Raw genomic sequence first — 18773 nt, forward strand, 5'->3', positions numbered from 1 at the left:
CGGCTTACTGTACAGATGAAGACAGTGGAAGCAATCAAAAACAACAAAAAGAGCAATGATATATGTGCTATAACAAGTCTCAGTTAGGTTAACACAGTACATGTAGCATGGGATTTTAGATAAAATAATAAATAAAAAGAAAACAGATAGAATAAAAAAGAATAGAGCAAGCTAGTGTTAGAGGTCTTTACACATACACACACACACACACACACACGCATATACAATTGCATAATACATGAAAAGAAAATAGAATAAAAAAGATTAGAAAGGTAGTTAGATTTTTTTTTGAGAATAGAATTTGAATATTTCATTGTTTTGTACAGCATTGCACTGCACTGCACTATTCTGTCTTTTGTAGGCTAATTGCATTGTAATGTATTTCACCGAAATGCATTCCTTATTAGTCCTTACTAATATTAAAGGTGCAGTGTCTAAATTTTAGAGGCATCTAGCGGTGAGGTTACGAATTGCAACCAACGGCTCAGTCCCCCTGCTCACCCCTCCCTTTAGATGAGCTACGGTGGCCGACACAGGTAAAGATGTAATCGGTAAAGACAGCAGAGAGCAATGAGATTTCTTTACAGAGCTAAATGAAAGAATTATATTTACTTAATTATTCAATAAATCGATGAAATTGCGAATGTGAATGTACTTGTGCATCATTGTGTCAGTATTGTTTTATTTGCAAGAACAACAAAGTGTCGAAACGCGCTCTGTATAGCAGTTTGTTTGTCTGGTTAGGGCTACTGTACAAACATTGTGGTGACTTCCATATTAGGGCAGCCACGGTGTATCTAGATAGAAATTGTTTATTCTAAGGTAATAAAAACACAACGTTTTATTAAGAAAGGTCTTTATACACTTCTGAAAAAATAGTTATGTAGCTATATTTTATTGCATTTCTGTAAATAGATCATTGAAAAATTACACACTGCACCTTTAATTGGCTATATTGTTTTATATTGCTTTGTTTTGAAAGGTGAGATCATGACATCAGAAGGACAATTGACATGACAATAACAATTCCGTTTCAATATTCAGGACAAATCTTTAAATGTGAAAATCATAGCCTAATCAATATAGGCTATATGTATATAACATTTAAATGTTTGATCTATGATGATAAAGGAAAAATAAGGGAAACATTTAATTGCTCAGATGATGCTCTTATGAGACTTTAACGAGAGTTCTTATTCAGGTTCCAAAACAGAAATAACACAGTAAACAAAACAAAACAAAACAAAACAAAACAAAACAAAACAAAACAAAACAAAACAAAACAAAACAAAACAAAAAAATAGTTGAGAGTTCGCCCGTAGCCTAATCATCTGAAAGTATTGCTCTTTATCGAGTCCCATTGCTGTAAACAACTGAGTTGTTTTACACATTTGAGAGTTAAGTATAGCATACCGTAGGTTTTATTCGCCATATGATAATAGACAGAAAAAAAGCAGTGAAATTTCTTGTGAAATGTTTTTCTCTATAGTGTTCATGGGCTATGTTTTATTGTGTTTTTAGAGTACACATACTATTGTGGTGTTGAATAATAAAATACTACTTTAGTACTTCCTGTAGCTATCCTACAAGAACACGTCCAACTGTTTCCGTCTACATTCGTGACATTATTAATAATAATGCGAATGACTGGAGGAATGCGCAGCTTGTGCGCATGCGCGTCAGGACGCAAGACCCGTCCTCTGAAAAATCTGACGTCATCTTGCCGGCAATATTTTCCTCTCTGTATATTCAATTGCAATCATATTCCACTGCAATATAAAGGGTGCGTGTAAATGGTGAAAGGTGTAGATAGTGTGTGTCGTTTGTTTCTGTGTGCATCATGCATCTCAATGGAGCAAGCAGCAGCTGATCTAGACGGCTTGGTTTGCTGGATGAAGGTGGACGCTTAGGACACAACAGGTTATCGGCGTTTATAAAAGGAGAGAAATACGATGTCTGCGAGAGAAGGATTGAAAGAGAAGATGATAAAAGAGAGCGTGACACTGCTGCCATGCTTTTATTTCGTGGAGGTAAGAGACCGTCTGTTTACATTTGCACGTTTGATTTGACAGGTGACAACTTGCAATGAGATGACAGTTTATTTTTAATGTTCAGGATATGTATTTATTTTTTATGTCACGGTCATAGCTTAATCAATACATTGAAAATTTCAATATTTGCCTATTTATCTATGATGATAAAGTGAACCTGAGGGATTGTATTGCTCATAAGATGCTCTTTCAAAGCTCATGAGAATTGATTGAGTTCTCTTTGAAGTATCTTGATCTCAGATGTTCTCTTAAAATGAAAAAATGAAAAAAGACGACTGCTGAGAGATTGTTTGAGTTAATATTGTAATCATAAGAATTTTTTTTTTTCCTTCATTGAATCTCATTGCTATCTAAACAACTTTAAAAAATTAAAAGTTAAAAAAGCTTTATTTGCCACATAATAATTTTTTTTTTTGACATATTTATTTATGTGTGTGCTTATTGTTTATTTATTATATATATATATATATATATATATATATATATATATATATATATATATATATATATATATATATATTATAAATTATATATATATATATTATAAATTATATATATATATATATATAAATTATATAAATGTGAATATATACTTCTAATTACATGTAAATATTTTCAAAATATGTACTGTATGTGTGTGTATTTATATATAAATAATTAATGTATATAGTACACACACATATGTTATGTAAACAAAAACTTTTATTTTGGATGTGATTAATCGCGATTAATCGTTTGACAGAACTAATTCATATTTATTGGTTTTACATTGCATCCAAGCTTTTAATTGAGCATTGTTTACTTGCATGTACAGCATCTCAAACATTCCTTATAAAATATCATCAGTTTGATATGTAAAAACTGGCAGAGAGTGATGTCAGCACTGGGATGCTGTGCTTCTGACAGCTCTCCTTCTTAGTTGATCACCCCAGGAGGTGCTGCTCTGCTCTCAATGCATCATGATGGGGTTAGTGGAATATATGTAGGTCAGTGTGACATAAAGAATTGAGGCAGTGCAGCTTTCATACGCACATGCATACACACCGACACACGTGATCTAGTACTTAGGAGGAAGATCTAAGCATGCATTCATATATTATGCAGGGCTGTGCTGAATTTGACATTTCCATTCATTTATTCATTCCTCCATTTGCTGTTTTTCAGTGAGCTTTGCAAAATTGTTTGTCAAATACCAAAAATGAAGGTCTAGAAGATCAGGATTACCATATTTGAATGTTTTAAAGAGATTTGATGCATGTGCTCAGCAGAAATGGCTGGATTTTGTGCTTCTCAAGATATCACTAAGTTTCATCAGGTCACAGGAACCTCCATGTCTCCTCATGTGGAGCAACTCTTATCGTAACGGGTCCTTTACCATCCGGACACCATCTCACCTGCTTGGAATGGCTCTCTCTCACATGGATCTGAAAATAGCTACTAAGAAATGCTATCCTCCCCATTTATAGCCATCAATTATTAAGACCTCAGTCTCACCTCTTCTTTTCATTTGGGATAATCATGCAGTCAACATGAAATTGCATTCATAACCTATTTTAATTCAGTTACATTCAGTAACATTTCTGATTGAAAATGGATATTAGATCAAGAAAATTTGATCCACTTCTTATTTTAAAATAAAACTGGAAAATCAAGTGACCTTCAATATTCCTCAAATACACTGTAAAATGTTATAAATAAAACTAGGTTTTACAAAATGTCAACATTTCACATTTAATTCAGTGTGTTACTTGCTGATTCTTTGGAATTATTTGTGAAGTTTACTAGCGATTTCTGAGTGAAAATTGTTTCTACATCACTTTTTTTAGTGTATTACCATCTGAAATCATCAGTATACCACCACTTCTTTATAAAGGCACAGAAAAATGTTCAGCTAGAATCTTTCAAACAGAACTACAACAAACTTCAAATCTATCATCAAAGCAAGCAGGCTTTTGTTGGGATGTGATTCTTTTTGATGCTCACGGTGATGGTCAACTTCTTTGTAAATCCCATTCGGTTTGTCCCAAGTGCCAGCACTTTGGAAGAAAATATGGGTCAGTTGTATCAGTCGGCCACAGAGCAACTCTGCAGAATCAGCACTGAATGGCAGCTGCATGCTGTATTCATCAGCATACTCAAACACCCACAAACTGACCCAATCACTCTGCTGTAAAAACTTCAGCCGAGAGCTCTTAATTACTGCCTTACAGTGATAAACATGACTAAAACAAACTGTCATAAAAAAATACTAGATCATTTTATAAAGATAAACTTAATACTGAAAGAAAAATTTAGTAGAATTTACTTGAAAAAGCTAAGAAACACATTTCGCTCGGTAGTAAATTTCACAAAAAAAGTTATAATATTATTGAGCATAAAAATGTATTTATAATTATAATAATGCCTATTGGATAAAAATGGTTGCAAGACAGTTAAACACACACATGCACAAATATATGTTTATGGTATTTACATGGCATATATACTGTATCATAATACCAAAATATATATTCTCTTTAATGTTAGTGTGAGTCCATCTATAGCTTTTCTACAATTATGCAAATCCATCGCTATAAATTTGTACTACTAGCCTACAGTTATCACCTCACAAACTCATCATATGGCTTTCATATCCCCTGTCTGGGTGTATATTACGATAACGGCTGGCTGACTGTATGCACATTTCCATAGGGATCGTTACGTGGATAGTGATATTCTTTGATAATGTTTGTTGAAGAGTTATGTGATGTTTTCTCCTCTCTAACAGCTTCCTCTCCTGGTCTCATCTATGGTCAGTGTGTATTTTCTGGAGTGGACAGACATTTTCAAACCAGTCCGCTGGGGCTTCAGCTGTCACGACCGCAGTCTGAGTCTGCCTTATATCGAACCCACACATGAGGTCATTCCCTTCCTCATGCTCCTCAGCCTTGCTTTTGCAGCTCCTGCTATTACGGTCAGTCTAACCAACCAATACACTCACATACACATAGTGCAAGATTTACTTTTGCTTTCAGATACTGTATATTGGATAGGACACAAACTGTTGGCCTCTTGCTGATGTTGCCTGCATTTTTGTAATTCACCCAAGCTGGTTGAGTGCCTGGAGTAACCTTTCTATCAAACAATTATTGCAATAATACAAGTCTTGCAGTGTCACAGTCTGGTCTACATTTAATTATAGCTAAGAAACATTCACATAGACAGAGAATAATTTAATATTGTCAAAATAATAGAAAGGTTACATTCAGTGGCCCAGATTTTAGTTATTGTTTCTACTTTTCTGTGGATTTATATAATAAATTGCATTATTATTTTGGCCTACATATCATATATATAAAATTATATATTTTCAATGCATAACATTTCTAAGATTACATATATAATTTTATATATACTACCTTATAGGTAATGATTCACTCAACTCACGATTCGATTTGATTCACGATTTTGATTTCAAGATTCGTTTTTCTCACTTTTTTTTTTTTATATAACAAAATGAGATTGAAGACATTTAATACAGTAAATGAAGAGGTGTCCTTTTATTAGGCTACTGCTGCACATTTCTTTGTGAAATTGAAATATAACAACACCAAATTAAAATTTTAAAACTTACAAAAGAAATCTCTTCATATAAACAAACTACGTTTTTGCCTGTGCTCTTTCCATTTAAAATTAGAGGTAACCACTGCATTTTAATTATGATCCAGCGTACATGCAGCTTGCAGTTTTTAATCTAAATAAGTCTGTGTAATTGCAAAATTTGAAGCAAAAACAGAATGCTCTGACTATAGTTTTATGAAACTATACTACATAAAACATTTGAAAGAAGCAGCAGATGAGCTGAATGAGACACAAGTTCACTCTCTGCCAGTAGGTGGCGCTTGTGAACACAATGATAAAGCGTTTCCTGGGTTACTGCTGTAAGCAGAGCTGCACTTATGAACACTAATGTATCATTCAGAGGCAAGATGAAATGAAAATACCACGTAAACATTTCTAAACACAGTCAGTTCCACTCAGAGATACATTCATATAAACTACTACTCCAATTGTATCTTTGTTTGGCATATTAACTGAATTGAATCATGTATTTTAATAGATTTTCAACCAGCTCGTGGTACATCATTACATCCCTATACTACCTAACCATACAAAATGTTAGAGTGAGTCGTTTAAAGGAGTTGTGCACTTACAGAATGAAAATATCCTGATAATTTACTCACCCCATGTCACCCCCAAAAAAAATTCCAACTTCAAAATCATCCAACTTTGTTGTTTTACCTTTTTTTTTTTTTTTTTTTTTAAAGGCATTTGAATTTCTTTGCATGTTCCTTTTTTAAACACTGGGTATTCCGCCTACATCATGCTTGCGTGATTACGTAATGCGTGAGGTCGAGCAAGTGCAAGATGAGCATTTGTGGTTAAAAAGTACTTACATTTTTTATTTTTCTTAGAAAAGGACTGATCATTCCACTAGACAAGACCATTATTCCTCCACAGGGATCATGTAGAACCCTTTGAAGCTGCATTCAAATGCCAATTTGGATATAATGATAAATGAATAATAATATAAAAATAATAATAAATCAATATTTCTTGAACACCAAATCAACATATTAGACTGATTTACGAAGGATCACTTGACAATGAAAATTTGAGTAATGATGCCATTACTAACATTTGTTTCAAATATACTGAAATAGAGGATTTTTATTTTCAATTATAATTTTTTTTTTTTTTTCAGAATAAAACCGTTTTTACTGTACTACAGTTTTATTTTTGATCAAATAAATGCAGACTTGCTGAGCATAAGAGACAAAGATTTACATAAAAAAATAAAATAAAATGAAAAATAAATAAACACTTTTAAAAAATTGAGCCCAAACTTTGGAAAAATAGTGTATTGTAGATACATTAATCCAAATAATTTCTAACAAGACAGTCTCTAAGAATGATTGTACAGAAAACAAAACAACGTAGAAGAAAATGCAATTAGACTTTGTGATCGTTTCACAGACAGACAACAAAGCTAAAAGTGGAATATACTGTTATGAGCATAAATATGTATTTTACAATGCTAAATGTGTAAAAAAAACCTAAAAAGTCAATGACAGGAATATTGTTCCAGGACCGACTGAGATGTGAATGCAGGAGCATGTCCTACTTGAGTAAGTTTCTACAGTTAGCCTGTGTTCTATTATCACAGCTGACACACACCAACTGGCCTCATCTGAAACACTACAGAAAAGAAAGTTCACGCATGAATAACTCATACCCAAAGAGAATTTGGTCACACTACTCCATGAGCAGTGAGCTGTCAGAAAGCATCGTTCTCTCCTCAACTTTGACACCTTCGGTGCATCACAATCCTGCCAGTATGGCTGCCGGCCCTCCGGGTTTCCTCCGGTTTACTGCTAGTCCTGGAGCAGATGAGTGCAGTTTGACATTAGGCTTTACTGTGGATTTATGACAGTTTGGTTGTTCACTCATATGGAAAGTCAGATTATTTCACACTCAAATTCATTTCTTAGGGCAGATTACACACTTGTCTTAGAAATGTCTGGATGGTTAAATGGTTTCACAACGCTAATGGGCACTTGGCTGTAATGAGTTGTTTGTGGTTCGCTTCTCTCTGATCCTCTGAACTTATTTGTAGATGATAGTTACTCTGTTCTGAAGAAGAAATAAACAGACTGAGACCATCTTTACACTTGGCAAATTTTCTAAACACACCACAGGCATTTTGATATTAAGGTCATAAACATTTATCAAGCATGTCATTGCATTTACTTTTATTTTTCATTAGATGAGCACTCAAATTGTATCTTTAGGCAAATAAACATTTATATTAGATTGGATATATCATTATTAACGAATCAAAAGCAATTAAAGCAATAAATAAAATCTCTAGTAAAATAGCAGAATAGATGGAATAGATGGACCCAGAAGGAATAGATGATCTGACCTTGGGAGAATTTCATGAAAAAAATGTTTGAGTTCATATTCAAACCTCTGACATTCTTTTGCAGACTGTGCAAATATGAGCTGTTTGTGATGTTGCTCTCCTCTAAAAGTACAAATGAGATGTGTGAAGAGAACAAAAACTATTGCAAAAAATGTGATTTTTCAATCCTAAAGAAAAGAAAAAAATGAATGCACTGAGTGAACGACTAAAACGAATAGCATTACCAAGACACCCAATGTACTTTTCTCTGCAGCGTGTGACGACCATGCTAGCAATTTTAGGTAATTCAATAATTCAGTTTGAGTTGCAGACATGGAGACATCTGACCCCATTTGCATCTTATGCCAACATCTTCAGCTGCATAAAAAATAACAGTAATGTGTTTCTAAAAATGCATTTTTCGTTGTCAGGTAATGACCGTCATTAAAAATGACCCACTCCTTCCTTTCTTTAGGCTACAATCTGTTTACCTACACAGGCCAGATTTAGCAACAGGCAGGAAGTGACTGCAGGCATCGAGACGTCCTGTAGTTCCTCCAGGTGTCATGACAATATGAGTGTCTGAGAGGCCGAGCTGGTCAGATGGGATGGGATGCTGGAATCTGCGGGCTTCCTGGGATCTGATTCAGGTCACGGTGTGGCACATGGTCTTGCCAAATGTTTTAGATCGTATCCTTAGCACCTCCCCCACCAGGCTGAAATGTGTAGAGCACAGCTGATATCAATCCCATGATCCCACTGGGATTTAAACTCCTCACCTGGCGACCTATGCAACATAAAAGAGAAGATTGCAGGCTGTCGAGTCTGAGTGGACTTTATGGAGCTAATGAAAAAAAGTAGTCATTGCAAAGATAGTCTCATGTAACCAGACATTTCTGTTGTGGCACACTGAGCACTAATGTCATAATGACAATATGATGTGTTCAAATGAAAAATAATAAATGAACCAATAAGCATACACATACATAGACGTTATATACAGTATATGTAACTTTTTTTTATATGTAATTACTGATTTAAAATTATATATATTTATTAGTATTCAATTAATTACAATAATACATAGTAATTCATTTATTGATTTATATTAAATATTTGTTTCCATTATTTAATACAGGAATTATATTAAAATTATTTTATTTATTTATTTATATATATATTTGTAGTTAATAAATCAAATTTAAACTTAAAATATGAAATATAATTATTATATTAAATATAAATTATATATATATATATTATATATATATATATATATATATATATATATATATATATATATATATATATATATATATATTTAATATAATAATTATATTTAATTATATTTCATATTTTAAGTTTCAAGTGATATAATAATTATAATAATTATAATGGGATTATATATTAAGAAGTCAGCTATTTTAATTTAAAATGCAAGGATGCCATTCCAAGAGTCAAGCTATTTTAATTCTCCTGCCATTCCCTTAAGGTTGCAAAAGCTTGGAGTGAAGGGACCAAGGACCCAAACAAGGTTTTACAAAGCTTGTGACCAGTTGAGCTGAAATGATTCATCTCCATGAAAGCAGCACTTCACTGCCCTGCTGTTTGTGCAGAAGTCAGTGGGTGCATGATTCTCAGAAGACAGGGAGGTGAAACGCTGGGGACAGATCTGGAGCAGATTAAGGATGGATGTGTCTTTGATGCACACTGACAGCCCTGCTTAAGATGGGCATTAATACATAAATGTGCAATGATCAAAACGGCCGCTCTCTCAGCCCAAGTGAGCCCTGATTGCATTATGGCTCATCAAAACTGCATTTACAAGTAGACAAGGACATTATGGCGGTTCTGTTTAAAGGCATCTGTAGCTTCACTTCAGAGTTTCTGTGTTTGGTGTCATGGTAAAAAGAACCTCCTGAAGAGTCAGTATGAGACCGTTGAGTGCAATCTGAGAGGAGAGATATCCTGAACATCTGATCCACTTCCCCCTCTGACCTGGTGTGTTACATGTCCACAGATCATGATCGGAGAGGGGATTCTGTTCTGCTGTCTGTCCCGGGCGCAGTCCAGAGGAGGAGCTGAAGCCGATATCAACGCCGCCGGCTGCAACTTTAACTCTTTCGTCCGGCGAGGTGTCAGGTTTGTGGGTAGGTCACATTTCTTGTAAATATCTTTCGTTAACTCCTGATGAGCCTTTATTCCGTTACCTGTGATTAGGGCCCACATGGAATGTAGAATTGTTTTGACCAGAATTCTGTGAAATGACTAAATAAAAAATTAAATTAAATTAATGCATTTAGCAGACGCTTTTATCCAAAGCGACTTACAGTGCAATGAAGCTATCAATTTTTATGATAACAATTTGGGACCAAAAAGGATTTACACTCTGACCTGACCATGTTTTGCTTAAGTGTTTTTCTTTAATTGCTAATGCAAACTTTTTACACCACAAACTGACAGCTATTCAATCTAATCGATTACATACCTTGCTATCAAAGTTATCTGACATTATTAAGGTGAATTTGTTCTGACACAGTTTAACTCCGAGTTCTTGTCATATTTGATTACCATTTTCTAAACTGTAGTTAATAAACATTGATAATGTGAGAAATGTTAAAAGTTTCTGAATAATTGCAGGTTTGTTGTACGTTTTTCCCTTTTAAAGTTTTCACATAAAACACAGAGTGATGTGTAACATCAACCCGATCACACGGCAATTTGTACATTTTTGACAAGGTGGCTAATCCAAACGAATTCGTCCAACCTCACTCACCAATACATACGATTTGTGAACATTTTTATGTATTTTATGAGGTAGGAAATTCGTAGAAAGGACCACACCTAACCCCGCCCCTACACTTAACCGTCAAAGAAATCGTACGAGTCAGGTCATACGAATTCGTACAGATTAGCCACCTCGTAAAATACATTCAAATTTGCCATGAGATAGCATTGGTAATATCAGCCAATATATTGTTTATCAACTTGAATAAATATCAGTGCATCACATTCAATGTCTTTTTCCTTTCAGGCGTTCACGTCTTTGGCTTATGCGCCACAGCTTTGATTACCGACATCATCCAGTTGTCGACAGGTTACCCCGCCCCCTACTTCCTGACTGTCTGCAAGCCCAACTACACTCACCTCAATACCTCCTGTGATGACAGTTTCTTTATCCTGGAGGACATCTGCTCAGGATCTGATGCCGCTGTCATCAACGCCGGCAGGTACGGCTCTGATTCATGGCGAACTGGGACATAGATCTCTGTCGGATTAACAGTGCCAAAGTCATGTGAAACATAGATGATCCAAACCCCCGCTGATACAGACAAGTTGATAAAAAAAAAATCTTTAAATATTACTCAAGTGTGAACTTCTGATACTCAGGGATTCATACGAAAGAAACCGGCACAAGAGCCTGCATGGATCAGAGCCAAGCCTCAGTGCAGCCTAAGAATAGAGGCTGTAGATTAAGGGAATAGCTTTTGATGTACTTTTTAACAAGGTTGGTTTTCAAGGGAACGGATGAGGCTGTGGACCATCTCTTCACTAGTGTAGATTCATTAAATAATGGAAGTACTGAAGTGACTTATGAATTTCTGAGTATATAGTACACTGACACAAAAACCGTTTACCCTGTTTATAACTCCAGCTCTGTCTGGAGAGAATCGCTGTTGTGATGATTCGGGAAGTCGCTACTATCAGACTGAGCTGGACGTGTTGTAGACCAGCAAGTATACTGATGCCTCAAGCTCTGAAAGTGTAAATAATTTGGAGGTACATCGCATCTTTTTACAGACTCTTTCATTTACTGTGTGACAGAGATAATTTAGTATATTCTGTCGTAGCAGAGCTTTCTGTGATAGTTTCCTGATTAAGAGGAGACTGTGAATGTTTATTTATTTATGAATAAAGTTCAATCATGAGAAGAGACCTGTAATTAGATTTTAAAATAAAAACATGAAAAAAAGGTGACATATAGGTGACATATAATGAAATTCTGATTTTTTCATGTCTAAGTCCTATAAACAGGTCCCCAATGCAACTACCAACTACCAAAATGAGCAATCCAGTAACTTCTGGCTTTCTCCGCAAGCTTGTGGAAAAACGAAACGAAAAAACGGAAATCGTTTAAACTGATATGGCTTAAAAATGCATGATGTCATCGTGTTGATGATCAAAGCCAAAAACAATTTGGCAGAGTATCTGAGATACAGCTTTAAAGGTGTAACCCTATTCTGGAAAGGGGGCCGGGGAACAGCAGCTCATTTGCATTTAAAGACACATGCACGAATACCACCTTTAACACCCTAGCAATCACATAGCAATGCACTAAAAACCACCCTATACCAACTATACAGAAACACACTAGAAACCTGACACTCTACAGCAACTGCATATAAACTCAATTTGACAATATGCATTTAGAAGAGAGGTGCTGAGGTGATGTATTTCAACTGCGTCTCCTGTATTCTTTCTTTCCTTTGATGACAGAGTTGATCGTAATTGCTTTCATTTATTTCAGAAAATCCTTCCCATCACAGCATGCAACGCTGGCGTCCTTTGCTGCCGTGTATGTCTCGGTGAGTAAAAATCAGTCATTCAGAAGCATTCTGGCACTATCAGTTCACTTTGTTGTTAGACACTGATAAAAAATGGTGCTGCATTTGTGTCACCTTGTGTGCAAAACTGACCCTGATGTGTGGATAAAAGGGCAACAGCTCTCCATTGTTATTTGTGCATCAACATCCAGATGCCTTTATGCAGTTTAGCGGAGCTTGTCAAAGTAGCGAAATGGAGTGTTGGCTTTTTGAGCTGTGTGTGCATATTTAATAGTCTATTTGAGGGTAGGAATACATTTGAGTCTTTACATTTTTCTCTTTTTTCTTCCTGTCATGAACTATGTGCAAATTATATGCTAACAGAATACCAGTAAAGGCATTTAGATTTGCATAAGGATTTATAAATTGGGTATTTTAGACATCGTAAGAGTGTGTGTTTACATGCACAATCTTACACCACTCTTATATAAAGAGCTAAAAATGTGTAAAGGTTAAACACCTTTACTGGTAGGTGTATGCTTGTTAATTTAATGTATGTCTGTTTAAGTTTTCATGTCAAATCCAGAGAAAAACTTGATATCAAAGTGTGATTTTCAGTCTATATAGCTCCTTTCTCAAGCTCAGGGTCATTTGATTCATTATATAAAACAAATAATCTATTATTTATAATGAGCTGATATAGTCAATGTGCTTTTGCTTAAAGTGCCTATGAATTTGCCTGATAAAAGAGCACAGGTTGAGCTGTTGAAATGACCTTACACATTGTCATCTTATGCACAGTCAGTCTAATAATCAATGGGTGGAGGCTCATGTCTCTGGGAACCATACCAACCATCTTACCAAATCACAAATGTGCTTCAGTGGTCTAGCCATAATGATACACTCAATCAGCGGAATCATGTTAATTAATTTGCTTTGAAGATTCTTATAATTATCAAAGTGTGCATGAATTAAAAAAAAAAAAATTCAGTGCAAATATTGTGGTTCCTGGCTCCCTACCTGATTCTGCTTTGTCTTGGAAACATCACAAAACATCTGTGATCTTGATCGTCTTTTTCTTGTTTAGATGTATTTCAACAGCACGCTGACAGACTCATCCAAACTGCTGAAGCCACTTCTGGTGTTCTCCTTTATCATCTCTGCCATCATATGTGGCCTGACCCGCATTATTCAGCACAAGAACCACCCCGTTGATGTTTACCTGGGCTTCCTGCTTGGAGGGGGCATCGCTGTTTACCTTGTGAGATGAATATAAGCAGATTATCCTATATTTAATAGCATTTTAAACAAATTTCACAAGTTTTTGAAATGCAGTTTACTTGCATGTCTACAACATAAAACATGGACACCATGATTTTGTTGACTAGAACATATTCCTGGATCAGACTTTTGTTGGTTCTGGAACAACATTCCCATTAAACAATCGTAAGCCAAGCTCTATTACTGCCCTAAAATCAGAGGGAATCAGACATTTTTTCATGCTCCAAATTTGACAGAAAAGTTGTTTCAGGACCAAAAAGAATATTAATCCAAAATGTCCCACTCAAGTACATGTAAATTGTGTTTCCCAACCCCTTATTATGAAGTATGTTAGGAAATACCATTGAAATACAGTTTTTTGTCCATCCAGGGTTTGTTTGCTGTAGGAAACTTCCAACCGAGCAAGGAGAAACAGACAAGTCAGCTTCACATTCATGATTCTCATCGAACTATGGCTGACCTCTGCCAGCAAGGTCACCACCTACCTGCCAAGAGCTGCAGTGGCAGCGAGGGTCTCTCATCTTCCTGCTCCGAGGGCAACCTGCATCACAACACCCAACACCACCAGGCTGGATCTCTTAGCAGATTGAAAAGACCAAGTGGAGATGTGGAGGTCATCACCCGCAGTCCTCCACACAAGGAGAACATGGTGACCTTCAACACCTTGCCCAGAGTGCATATGCCTGCCATGGACGAGTCTGCTTTCCGCAACGCCACCATCCACACCTCCTCAGTAGATTCAAGTCGATCGAAGCAGCTGCTGATGCAATGGAAGAGTAAGAACGAGAACCATAAACACTCCCTGCATGCCATAGAAAGTGGACCAGGCCAGTCCCCTCCAAACAGCATGGACGTCCGCTGCAATTCCGAACCCTCAGCTGTGGGAATCAATGGTGAACATCAGGGACCTGGAACCCCATACCTAAAAATGGCCACTGGAAGTACAACACTACCAAGCAACCCCAGTGGAATTGCTGGCGGTGCTCGGCTACCCATGCAGTCTCGGCCTGGTTCCTCGCAGTTGGTGCACATACCAGAGGAGGCACAGGAGAACATGGGTGGCTTGCCAAATGCCAGTAATGCCCGTGACAAATGGCTTAAAAGCATGGAGAGGACTGGGGAGAAGGGTGGGGAGGTACCGGTGGTTAGGACTAACTCTAATGGCCAGCCGCGCATCATGCAGGTCATTGCAATGTCCAAGCAGCAAGGTCTTCTGCAGGGGAGCTCTCCCAGTTCTGAGAGCAGCAGCCACACCAGCTCCACTGCACCTCTGCAGCGCTACAAGAGCCTAACTGAGGAGTCTGGAGGTCAAGGCAGCACTGGAGCCATCATTCGGGTGGAAGCCCATCCAGAAAACGCCCGACCCCTGGTGCATGCGCACTCTACGGATGGAAGTGGCTCCTGGACATGGAAGTCCCAAAGCAGCTTCAGACAGTCATTTGAGCTCAATGACTTGAATCGAGACTCAGAGAGCTCAGAATCCGTGAGGGATGGGAAAAGTTCTATGGATAGAAAGAAGAATGGCTCTAATGCTCCTAAAGTCGTCGCAGTGCCAACTGTCCCTACTTTATCTACAGCAGGTGGTGATCACCATCCCAACCAGACTATTTCCACCATCCGGGTCACTCCCATGGACATGACTGAATCTGGTCCTGAGAGTCGCGATTCGAGTTTGCGAAGAAAAACCAGGATCCTTATCCCTGAAAGAGGAAACAGTCCAGACAGTACCAGGAATATTTTTTACAAGGGAACATCCACCACCCCAGTTTTCAAAGAGTAGTCAGTAATTATCTTGAAAAATAAAAATAAAAATGAAGAAACCAGAAGAGGTTGGGTGTTGTGTAGACACATATGCTATGTTTTACACATCTCCAATGGCATCACCTGTTATGCATGAGATTATTCACTGACTTAAAATTATATGGCAGCGAGAAAAGCACAAAATCCAGGTTTTGGTCAGAATTTTGTTTACTTTTGTGATAAGGACATTGTAAACATATGACCGTATACAGTATCAAATGGAAATGGTCTTACCTTTAGTGAAACACTGTGAAGCTGGAACTGTGACCATGCCAAGATTGAACTGAAACACTGTATTTAAGTATTTAACATCTCAGATATCTTAGAAGACTTCCCATATAATCATACTTCCACTTATTCATACATTGATAACTATGCTAGCTCAAACTCTTATTTTTGTATTCTGTAAATAACTTTAAAACTAGTTGCTGCCCGATTCTGAGAACATTATGTAAAAACTAAAAGATAAGCAGAAAATATAAAAAAAATAGTGCAGTGCACTCTTCTGAAAACTTTCATTTGAAATTTCTTATGACCATAAGTGCTTAGAATATTCTCCGTAGCAAATGATAGTCATAAAATGACATGCACTTCACATTTACTACTTGCAATACAAATACTTTACATACTGTATGAACTGTATCTGTAGAAATTTGCACATAAAGTGCACATTCATTAATATTGTATTAGACACATAATATTACGTTATATGTGTATCAGTGTCTATAAAAAAAGACAAAAAATAAAAAATACATTTTACGTACAAATACCAATGAATACTAATGAGATTTATTACCTTAGCATTATTATTGTGAGAAAAAAAAAAACATTATTATTGCACCTAATGTCCATATTCCACTCTTTTCTCAAATGTATATTTGCATAACATAAAATATAATTGTACTTGTTTCCCTTCAAATAATTCAGATTTTATGTCATAGTTATTTAAAGGTTAGCTGCATTAATAGCAAAACGCTATTCCACATTGATTTTCTAACTGTGGTTATTTCACTGTGAGTTCCAGCTTTTTAGGCCAAACAGTCATATTAAATGTTTTATACTGTATACACTTGTGTAGCCGCAAAAAAAATAAATAAAAAAGTGGCTTTACTGTTCACAAAGATATTTGCAATGAGCGAGAAGTGGTTTATTAAATCTAGTCATCTTAGCTTTTAAAAACTACAGCAGTGACATTTAATTCCATTAAAATTTACTGTGTAACTTTTATAAACTGTAATTGAATGTGCCAAAGGGTATTTTAAAGGGAAGATTCAGTTTTGAAACATTTCTATAGAAGTCTGTATTCTTATAAACCTCAAACTCTTTCAGCAAAGCTGTAGCCAGTGCATGGTAGTTTGATATTTCACATTTATTTTTTGTTCCCTTTTTGTAAATTATGCATTTGTGTAGCAGCTGCATATGTGATTATTTATACTGAATATAAATGACTTGTTGACAATCTTTATAGATAAAATCACACCCGAATACACTGTATGTTATCTCTAATTGTTTGGATACCCGTTAATGGGCGCTAACGATTTTAGAAATGCATTAAGCATGCTGGTAGCAGTTTGTGTTCTCTGAGGAACCTTTTACTCTGTAGCACTCTGTGTAACTGTCATCGAGTTCAGTTTGGATAGGAATGAATCCAGTCGGACCTGTTACAGTGATGTTATGTGTCAATGTCGCAGCGACCAGACAGAATAATAATGTCAAACTTTGTTAATGTACTGGATGTCACCTTTGAGAATACAAACAGTTTGTTTCTATCATTACATGGTTCTGATTTACTCCAGTAACAGGGTAGATGATGAAAAACTGTGCTGTACCAGTGGTTGAATAAACATTTGCCATTTACAACTGCTGAGTCTCTTCAATAATGAATTGGCTGCACATTTGTAATGGCACCTTTCAAAAATAATTCACAAAATAGACATAATTTTTTTGCAATTCATCAGATCATGCCAAAATTATAACACTATGACATATTTAATTATTGGATACTGTCAACTACTGAACTAGGACTTTAATGGCAAAATTGGAATGGGATGCTATTCCTGGAAAGTGCCTTATGTTTCTTCATCACTACTGTCACACAAATGTACAAATATTATGGTGTGAGAATGATTTCTCTGTCAGCTGAGAACCATCAACAGCCATATACAAATATGACAGACTGTGGGGCGAATACAAATGAAGGCTTAACACGTTTAAATCATTGCCTGTGGTCTTTCATCTATCCTTGAAAATTAGCACAGTCAGATAACTCACATCCTTTCCTCCTCACCATCCTACATCTCCTGCATTAAGCAAACCAAAGCTGGCATGCAGCGCTTTATCCATGGCTATACATTTAATGAGGATGTTTTAAAAGAAACATTAATTTCACACCAGATCAAGAACGCGCGACGCCACACAAACACACACACAAGCTCCCTTCGTGATCAGGAAATGCTGGTCTCGTTAAGATTGCCATGTGTAATTATCATCGTACTGTATAAACTAGGCCAGTGAATTGACCTAAATTGAATGTGAGGGCTGCCAGATACAACTCATCTCTTATGAACTGACGAAGTAAACCAAAGGAAAAGAAAAGTATAAAAACTCAACAGTGGAAGCTCTGGATCACACAGAAACACTTTTGTCTAGCTAAAACATGTGAAGTAGTGGTTGTCATTTTCAACTCTCCGTTCTCTAAACATTATGCCTCAAACAGAATCGATAATACATAATATACACAATCTTATGAAAAAGAACCATATAGCAACCATAATTTAAGTCTACATCTAGTAAAAAAAAAAAAAAGTTAAACTAAACACGGTACCATGCTAGTTAGGGTACGGGAAGGGAAATCCATAACAGGTCATTTGTTTATTTTCAGCCATACAGTACTTCTTCAAAATCAGCCAATATCATTAAATACTAGTCTACTACTTGTGTGTTCAGTGAACATCTGTGAGTGCTAACCGGGAAACTTTTAAGCTCTTGAAATCTGTGAAGCTAACATGCTAAAGCTAATCTGGGCTGTGGGTTCCCAAGGAAATGACAGGTTCTGAATGCAAGCAACTATTGCCTTTGAATTATTTAGTATCTAAAAGATGAGGAGTTTAGTTTTGGATATGTATTGTTGAATAATGTATTGGATATGAATTA

At 36.1% G+C, this 18773-nt stretch overlaps 1 protein-coding gene across 1 annotated transcript; it reads left to right on the plus strand.

Moving 5' to 3' along the window:
* The first annotated feature begins 1719 nt into the window (after nucleotides 1-1719).
* plppr4b (phospholipid phosphatase related 4b) lies at nucleotides 1720-17389 on the plus strand. Its single transcript, XM_026201444.1, has 7 exons — nucleotides 1720-2030; nucleotides 4819-5004; nucleotides 10016-10145; nucleotides 11030-11225; nucleotides 12524-12581; nucleotides 13627-13800; nucleotides 14191-17389. Exons 1-7 carry the CDS (start codon nucleotides 1953-1955, stop codon nucleotides 15598-15600), a joined length of 2232 nt encoding a protein of 743 aa, XP_026057229.1. The 5' UTR covers nucleotides 1720-1952; the 3' UTR covers nucleotides 15601-17389.
* The last annotated feature ends 1384 nt before the right edge of the window (nucleotides 17390-18773 follow it).

Source organism: Carassius auratus, chromosome 24 (genome assembly GCF_003368295.1).
Source record: "Carassius auratus strain Wakin chromosome 24, ASM336829v1, whole genome shotgun sequence".
NCBI lineage: Eukaryota > Metazoa > Chordata > Actinopteri > Cypriniformes > Cyprinidae > Carassius > Carassius auratus.

Bases quoted from the DNA above. Each gene is read 5' to 3' on its own strand.
- plppr4b (XM_026201444.1), top strand. From the start codon at position 1,953: ATGTCTGCGAGAGAAGGATTGAAAGAGAAGATGATAAAAGAGAGCGTG. The intron at 12,582-13,626 runs GTGAGTAAAAAT...TTTCTTGTTTAG, and splicing joins TTGCTGCCGTGTATGTCTCG to ATGTATTTCAACAGCACGCT. The intron at 13,801-14,190 runs GTGAGATGAATA...TTGTCCATCCAG, and splicing joins GGGGCATCGCTGTTTACCTT to GGTTTGTTTGCTGTAGGAAA.